Here is a 7,960-nt window from a genome sequence, read left to right on the forward strand (position 1 = left end):
GTCTGTTCATCCCGATGTAGCGTTTTCAGTGGGAGAGATGTTTCATCACTCATCCAAGTGACAGTCTCAGCTGATTGCAGGTTTCCCCAATCTTATAAACAGTACCTTTGCACATTGACTGAAACCAGCCCACTGAATGAGCAATGGGCTGTGAGGTCAGTTCCTTGATCTTAAATATACAAATATAGTTTTTTTGAAGCGTGAATCATGATGAGCCAGTCTAGTTTAGTCCAAGAATAAAGATATCCATCCATCCCTCCTAGTTGGATTTCCAGTTCAGCGTCCCAATGGGTGCTAGAGCCTTTCCCTGGTATTATAGAGTGAATGAAGCTAAAAATGATCAGTAGGGCTGCCACGATTAGTCGACTAGTCACGATTACGTCGACTATCAAAATCGTCGACGCCTAATTTAATAGTCGACGCATCGTTTAAATGCCGTAAAATCCTGAAAGGTGCAGGAATACAAGTAGGATTTAAGAGTGTAATAACGGACTGAAACAGAAGATGGCAGCACTGCGTGTACAAGGATAAACGCCAAGGACGAAGAAGAAGAAGCAGTCTCCGTTATCATGGCTACTCGGCAACGGAACTCGAAAGTCTGGGAGCATTTTGACCAAACAAAAGAAAAGAATGTCCAATGCAAAATCTGCAAAATGGAACTTGCCTTCCATGGCAGTACAACGGCGATGCACGAGCATCTAAAAAGGAAGCACGTTGTGGCATCCGACGACGAAGTGGTACAGTCGTCTCGGTAAGCTAATTGGCTAGTTGGCTGCTAACATTATCGTAAACAGCAAGCTGCTAATTATTTGTGCTGTCAGCGTTAATCTCGTTAATATGATGTTAACGCCATAACCGCATTAACGCGGCAAATCCCCGTTAGTCAGTGCCGTGCAGCCCTCGCACCGTGTTATCGAGCTAACGGGGATTTGCCGCATTAACGTCGTATCGACGAGATTAACGCTGAGAGCACTACTTATTATTGCTCATATTAATAGCTGTTAACGTTGTGTTTCAGGACTGGTAAAAAAATACGTTTGTCTTCAATGGACGACTTTGTCACCAAGCCAACAACGTGTACACCTCGGCAAGCAGATGTCCTGACTGAATCAATCTTAAACATGTTGGTGACGGACATGAGACCCCTGTCTATGGTTGATGATCAAGGTTTCAAAGAGATGATCAAGCAGTTCAACCCAGATTACCATGATAACTACCTACCAGGCCGATCCCACTTCACCAAATTGATGGAAAAGAAATATGATGCTACCTTTGAGAAGGTTGGTCTCTCTTTCTCTCCACTCTCTCACACCACAAACACAAAATAGCAATTTGTATTAGAATTTAATACATTTCATGATGAAATAATATTAAGAGCTTGCTGACTGAGCAACCAAAAAATTAATCTTGGTTAAAGCATGTAATGGAAAGTTGTTTTGTTTTTGTTTTTTTGTTTGTCTTTTACTGATATGTTGAATGTTTGTTGTTTAACATACGTAACTGGATTTGATGTAACTGAAAAAAAATATACTGTAATATATTTCCCTAATGCTTACTATTGTTCCAAATCATCTCATATCTTTAGGTAAAGCAGACTCTTGGTGGTGTCAAAGGTTTCTTCACCCTGACTGCTGATGTCTGGACCAGTCGTGCAACAGAAGCCTACCTGGGTGTGTCTTGCCATTTCCTGAGTGAAGATTGGAAGATGAAGAGCTTCATCCTTGATACCATGCCCCTTGAGGAGAGGCATACTGGTGCCAATATAGTGACATGGATGGAAGAGGTGCTAACAAAGTTTGAGATCTTGCCTGCCAAAATAAAAGCAGTAGTACATGACAGTGGTTCCAATATGGTGGCAGCAATGCGACTGCTTGAAGAAAAACATGGATGGGCCTCTATCCGCTGTGCTGGACACACACTCCAGCTCATAGTCAATACTGCTCTCAAAGACACCACCATAAGCAGAGCACTAGGTGCTGCTAGGCAGCTAGTGGAGCACTTTAAGAGAAGCGAGCTGGCTAGTACAAGACTAAAAATGAAACAGGAGCAAATGAATGTGAAGAAAAATACACTGATCCAAGATGTCAGTACAAGATGGAATAGTACATTCCACATGATAGAGAGACTCCTCGAACAGCGCTGGCCTCTCACTGCCACTCTTTCAGATCCCGAGGTAACGCCAAGGGGGAAACACTATTTCGACTTGAAGCCAGACCAGTGGGCGCTACTTGAAGAACTGAAGCAAGGTTTGGCACCTTTTGAGACTGCTACTGTTTACCTTAGTGGACAGCAGTACACAACGGTTTCAGGTCTTCCACAGGTGGTCAAAGGGCTGACACGGGCTGTACACCAAAGCCAACTGGAGACGAGCTCAGGAAAATCTTTCATTGCCAGTGCAGAAAAAGGCATAAAACAGAGATGGGGGAGTATATGCACTTTCTCAGCAGACAAAGAAAACCCTGTTATTCTCGCAGCTGCCTTGGACCCCAGATACAGAAAGTTGAAGTTTTTGGCTCCTGAAGATGTCATCAGAGTGCAGGGGACTGTTGAAGTGCTTGCTGTCAAAGAAGCAAATGCTGGGACACATGAGCATGCAAAAGTGCAGACAGACAATGGTTCAGGTGGAACTGAAAAGACTGTTCTGGACAACCTCCTTGAGTCTGACACAGACAGTCAGGGAGACAATGAGGAAGCAGCATCTAAGGAGGACCAAGATGTCCAAGTTGTGAGAAGTGAAGTTCAGCTGTACTTTAAAGAAGCCACAGTTTCTAAAAAGGATGATCCTCTTAAATGGTGGAGCGAAAATGAGGGACGTTTCCCCACACTATCAAAGCTAGCTAAATCTTTTCTGTGCATTCCTGCAACCTCCACCCCATCGGAGCGGATCTTCTCCACAGCAGGGAACATCTGCTCTCAAAAGAGAGCAAGCCTTTCTGCAGAACATGTAGAAAAGCTAACTTTCCTGGCTATGAACAATAATCTCGTGTAGATTGCTATACTGACTATATAGTCCCAAAGTTATAGTTGTTGTATGTTAAGTATAGTTGTGAGGACTGAGCACAAAATGCTATTTTGTTATATTTTTTTGGTTTGCTTCAAACTTGAAATTTCATTAAAAGTTTAATAAACTATCATCTTGTCTTTATTTTTACTTTCACATACCTTAAACACTTAAAGCTGTAAGCTAATGATAGTTATATAAGAGCAGATGCATGCTGCTGCAATAATCTGTACGTTTTACGTCCAAAGGATGCATGATCCGATTAGTCGACTAATCGCAAGAATAATCGGTGACTAGTCGACTATCAAAATAATCGTTTGTGGCAGCCCTAATGATCAGTGCCTTTTTAATATTCTAGCAGTCACGGCTGCTAATTTTAGGTCTTAAGTGCAACATATACATGTTACTTTTAAAACATGACTTCCAGCTTACTGTTTATATCTGTTTGCTTGATAGGTGGTTCTCTGCACACGTTAGGCCTAGTCCTTACTGTGAAGTTGGTCATTAAGACCAGTCTACAGATTCAAATTCATGCTGGTCTTAACGACCATACTTAAGCCTAGTCTTTCCTACCCTGGTCATATTGATGGACTTGTACTTAAATAATGTTTTTCTACTCATTTTCTTACTACAAGTCTCATTCACCTACTCACACACACAATGTTTACATCCATAAAGTGCTTTTTTATCCTTTGCCTAAGCAGTGGATCCATTGGGGGAATATCAGGGTTCAGTATCTTGTCCAAGGATACTTTCACCCACAGCCTAAAGGAATCAGGGGTCGAGCCATGACCTTCCAGTTGGTAGATGACCTGCCTTACCTCCTGAGCCACAGCTTAATAATTTGCCATTTTTCCTTTGCATTAACTGCGGTGAATCAAGACCAAATAAGAGGAGATTATACCAACGCTGAAATAAAACGAAGCACTCTTTTATGGAATTATTAGTTGCAAGAAAGTTTTTGCAGAGAAAGACTCCATCAGATAAGAAAAGAATTAATGGTTCACACACCACCGCAGCCATTCTTCTCCAAAAAATGTCAGTATCTGCTGTCTGCTAAGTAATGGACAGTGCTGCTCAGCTACTGCTTTGCACAGATCTCACACAAAACACAAAATTCCCAGTAAAGTCCTTATAACTGCTTTGGTGTCTTCCATCTAAAATTGTTAAACTTGTCGTACAGTCGATATGTATGGATAACTTTGCCATAACGGTATAAGCTAGAATGCATTTTTACTATGGAAACATCCAAGATTTTGACTTTACGGCTCCTCTTTATTTGACTATTAGCTCAGACCTATATGACTAACCGAACTGGCAAATGGCTCACGGAACAGGAATTTTTCCATCTGCACGAGGAATCTCCATCTGGGAATACTTGCTGTCAGATCACCTTGCATATTCGTTTGCACATGCTGTCAGGCTGTTTATGTGGTCAACACACTATTTGGGTTTCTGATTAGTTGTGGGTCTAGTTTCCTCACCATCTCAGCTTCTTTGTTCTTTACCTGAATAAATCAGCGTTTCCATTTCAGTACTCCTGGTATCTCAGGTGAAACATATTCCCAAAATTCCAGTGATTCCACTGTGTTATGTTGTGTTTTGCTCTCTAAATGTTTTTCCATCAAAACTTGCAAACTTGCAGTTTTTCCAATTTTGAATGACAGTGCAACCGCAGAGCTATTAGAGCGAGGCAATGTGAGACATCAGCTGGAATCTGACAGCAGGTTTTTCAGTGTAGACCTCTGGTTCATTTAGAAGTGCTTTATGTGAGACATCCTACAGGAAGCATGCTGAGAAATTTAAACTTGTGTAAAAAATATTAAATACCCCTCTTCGGAAACAGTTCTTGCAAAACCTGCTGTAAGAACTGCATGAAAGTGTTATTTATTAATTAGTGGTTTAAAATGAGGCAAATGATCTCAGTGTGTGCGACAGACTGACTAACGCAGCTGTCCCCTCGCCTTACCCAGGGTGCTGTTTTCAATAAGTTGGGGGGGGGGGGGGGAGAGAGAGAACAGAGTTGACTTCACTGAAACAGCTCGCTGATATCAAAAACATGATTCACGTTGTCTGCATGCACAGTTAACGACACACAGCAGTGGTCTAGTGGAAAAAGTTGCCCTTGTTTTCCAGATAGAAATAGGAAATCAACTTGTGACCTTTAACAGCGGAGGGAAAGAAAATAAAGACGTGGAGAAGAGGAGCAACACAAATAAACAAAGCAACAACTGTAGTAACAGTGACATGTGATCTCCATGGTGTTACAAAATCACTACAGAGGGTCTGTGTCTATCAGAGAAGCTCGCTAGATTCGCTTTGAGTGTTTAATAGGTGCATGTGGCTCCTTTTCAACTTCTAGCTTAACGGTGTAGAGTGAATGAAAACAGCGCTGTGGTAGGGAATATTTTGGCTTTTATTTTGAAAGTTAAATAATAGTCCGAGAATAGCTCAGGCTCATAACACTTTGAGTGTATTTGTCTCCATTTGTCATCCTAATACGGTGTAATGGAGATAATTAGCGGAAAGAAAAGCAAAGGCAGCAGGTTTGATGTGGAAATTGTTCCAATACCAGAGACTGAGTCCTTCATTTTGTTTGAGGAGGATTTGTTATTTAAATAGAGGATCGAAGATGATGGTATTTGCTGACAGGCTATAAAGCACTTTGAGAAGAACTTGTGGTTTGAGCTGTTGGCCTGTAAATCAAAGTGATTTGACTTTAAAATCCAAAACAGGTTATTTGATGCTGGTGAATTCAAGATGACACAAACTCTTCCAATACTGGCGGGACCAGAGTCATCCGTTTATTCACTGGAGGTCCCTGTACAAAGACCAGGCTCTATCTGGTATTAAAAATCAATCCACTGGCATTTTTACGAAGGTTTCAGCCCATGGTACATTAACTTAAGACGCAGGCTGGTGGAGTGGATGTGGCATTTGTAGTGCTTTATTTCTGTTTTGTTAAACTTGGCTGATCTGCCGCGGAGAACTTAAATTACAGCTTTGATTAGGCAGAAGCAAAAATGTGAACGCTGGCTGAAACATTTCAAATGTCACACTGATTTTTTGGTAACAGAGACACAAAGACTGGTGAGAATTTAAAAAGGAAAAAATCTCTGGCCCAAGTCGTTAAACTGTGATATTTGAAACAAAGTTACCATGGACACATGTAAAGGCAGCAGGTTGGGTATTATATTTGATGTAAAGGTGCTTAAAGTCAATGCATTTCATTAAGACTGGAATCAGTCCAGTGCATAACGGGATAAATGAAAGTCTGATCGATAAAATAATTTGTTAAATTTCAGTCTGTACTGAACTTGTTGACCCATACGAGGTCGGGCTGGACAGTTTGTTGAGTCCAAGAGGAAATAACATTTTGAAAGAGTACAGAAAGCAAAGTGTTAACTGTTCTTACTTAAAGGGGACATGAAAGGCTACACCACTGAGCCCTGCTCTCATAACCTGACATAGATGTAACTCTGCCTGTGAGGCTGGATTTAAAAAATAAGTGCTTAATATTAAAGTTTTAATAACATGTTTAGTGACATCTTCTGTCAGTACGAAACATGATGTCATGTGGTTGTCTGATTGCGGCTAATACATTAGTTTATGTTAGCTAACTAGTGACAGAATCCATAACTAAGAGGAAAATAACGACACTAAAACTAAAAATCAGTTTAAGGGGATCACTTTAGTGCTGCAACAATGAATTTATGTTAAACCGAGGATATACTGAGCCAGTTATAGTTAACAAAGTTAACAAAGTCACAGTTACACTATGTTCTCTGGATATGTCTGTGAAGGTTCTTAGTCATCCGGGTCATCATAGTCTAAGGAGCTTGGAAAGAAAAGCGTCTGGACTTCTTTAACCTCCTAGAACCTGGCGTCCACCTATGTGGACATCACATTTTGGGTTGTCTAGACCAAAATACTAAATTTTGCTCTACAAGGGCCTAATGTCAACTTACGAGGACATTATACAGCCACTGTTCTATCGAAATTTAAAACAAATGTCCTCTTATGTGGATGTAATTTTTCTCAGAAACAAAAATCGGGTAAAAAAAAAATTAAAAATCAGGTAATTCTTTTTTTTTTTACATTCATCAGGTCCCAATCAGCCCAAATAGCAAAGAGAAACTGAAAATGCATGCCATGAAAGAGTTCGCGTCTTAGGAGGTTAAGTTGTGTTTCACCTCTCATCCGTGAAGCTTCTTCAGTTGTAGGGAACTGAACTCCCTAGGGAGTTGCTCTTCAAGCAACTTAAAGAAGTCCAGACGCTTTTCTTTCCAAGCTCCTTAGACTATGTTCTCTGGAATAATGTAAATATATGTATGAATATTCATAATGCAATGAATACAACTGAATCATTGTTCTCATTCTTGTCTTGACAATATAAATGATTCTTGTTTTTTTAGCATTTTATATGAAAATGACTATTTTTTTGATGATTTATTGCACAGTTCAAATAAAACTAAAGCTTGACTTTATAAAATTATTTAGCAAATCAGCTTGCAGTGTGTTTCTGAAGAGTCACAATAAAAAGCTGTTTTATTTCCTCCAGCCAATTAGCAGTAACAGAGCTAGTTATAGAGTTGATTCTGGAAAGCTTAAGCTAGTGCCAGCTTGGGTAACAATGTGTATTCATAATTCACTTAATCATATTAATTAGAGTACTAATTCCAATTACTAAAGATTGCAAAAAAAGGGGTGGGGGGTGGGGGGAAATGGGTTAAAATAAAATTTTAGTACACGAAGAAGATGAACAATCAGCTATTAATTTACTACAATATGTTTGCTTCTGCAAGTTGGGTATTTTAACTATAGATAGTGCATAACTCAACGAGGATCACACACTTTTTTAAGACTTCCAGTTCAGGAAGTGAACTTCACATTCATTTCCTCCATTGATGTTACCATCTACAAGGTGACTGATGATGAAAACATTTGATCTGGATTAAA

General features: G+C 40.0%; 1 protein-coding gene across 1 annotated transcript; it reads left to right on the forward strand.

Annotated features, from left to right (window-relative positions):
• Positions 1-653: 653 nt before the first annotated feature.
• On the forward strand, positions 654-2,989 carry LOC134633438 (E3 SUMO-protein ligase ZBED1-like). Its single transcript, XM_063482282.1, has 3 exons — positions 654-751; positions 1,019-1,280; positions 1,586-2,989. The coding sequence occupies exons 1-3, from the start codon at positions 654-656 to the stop codon at positions 2,987-2,989; spliced, it is 1,764 nt and encodes a 587-aa protein (XP_063338352.1).
• Positions 2,990-7,960: the final 4,971 nt, after the last annotated feature.

This window comes from Pelmatolapia mariae, linkage group LG8 (assembly GCF_036321145.2).
Source record: "Pelmatolapia mariae isolate MD_Pm_ZW linkage group LG8, Pm_UMD_F_2, whole genome shotgun sequence".
NCBI lineage: Eukaryota > Metazoa > Chordata > Actinopteri > Cichliformes > Cichlidae > Pelmatolapia > Pelmatolapia mariae.

Coding starts and splice junctions, on each gene's coding strand:
- LOC134633438 (XM_063482282.1), top strand. CDS start 654: ATGGAACTTGCCTTCCATGGCAGTACAACGGCGATGCACGAGCATCTA. Junction 752..1,018: donor GAAGTGGTACAGTCGTCTCG/GTAAGCTAATTG, acceptor GTTGTGTTTCAG/GACTGGTAAAAAAATACGTT. Junction 1,281..1,585: donor ATGATGCTACCTTTGAGAAG/GTTGGTCTCTCT, acceptor TCATATCTTTAG/GTAAAGCAGACTCTTGGTGG.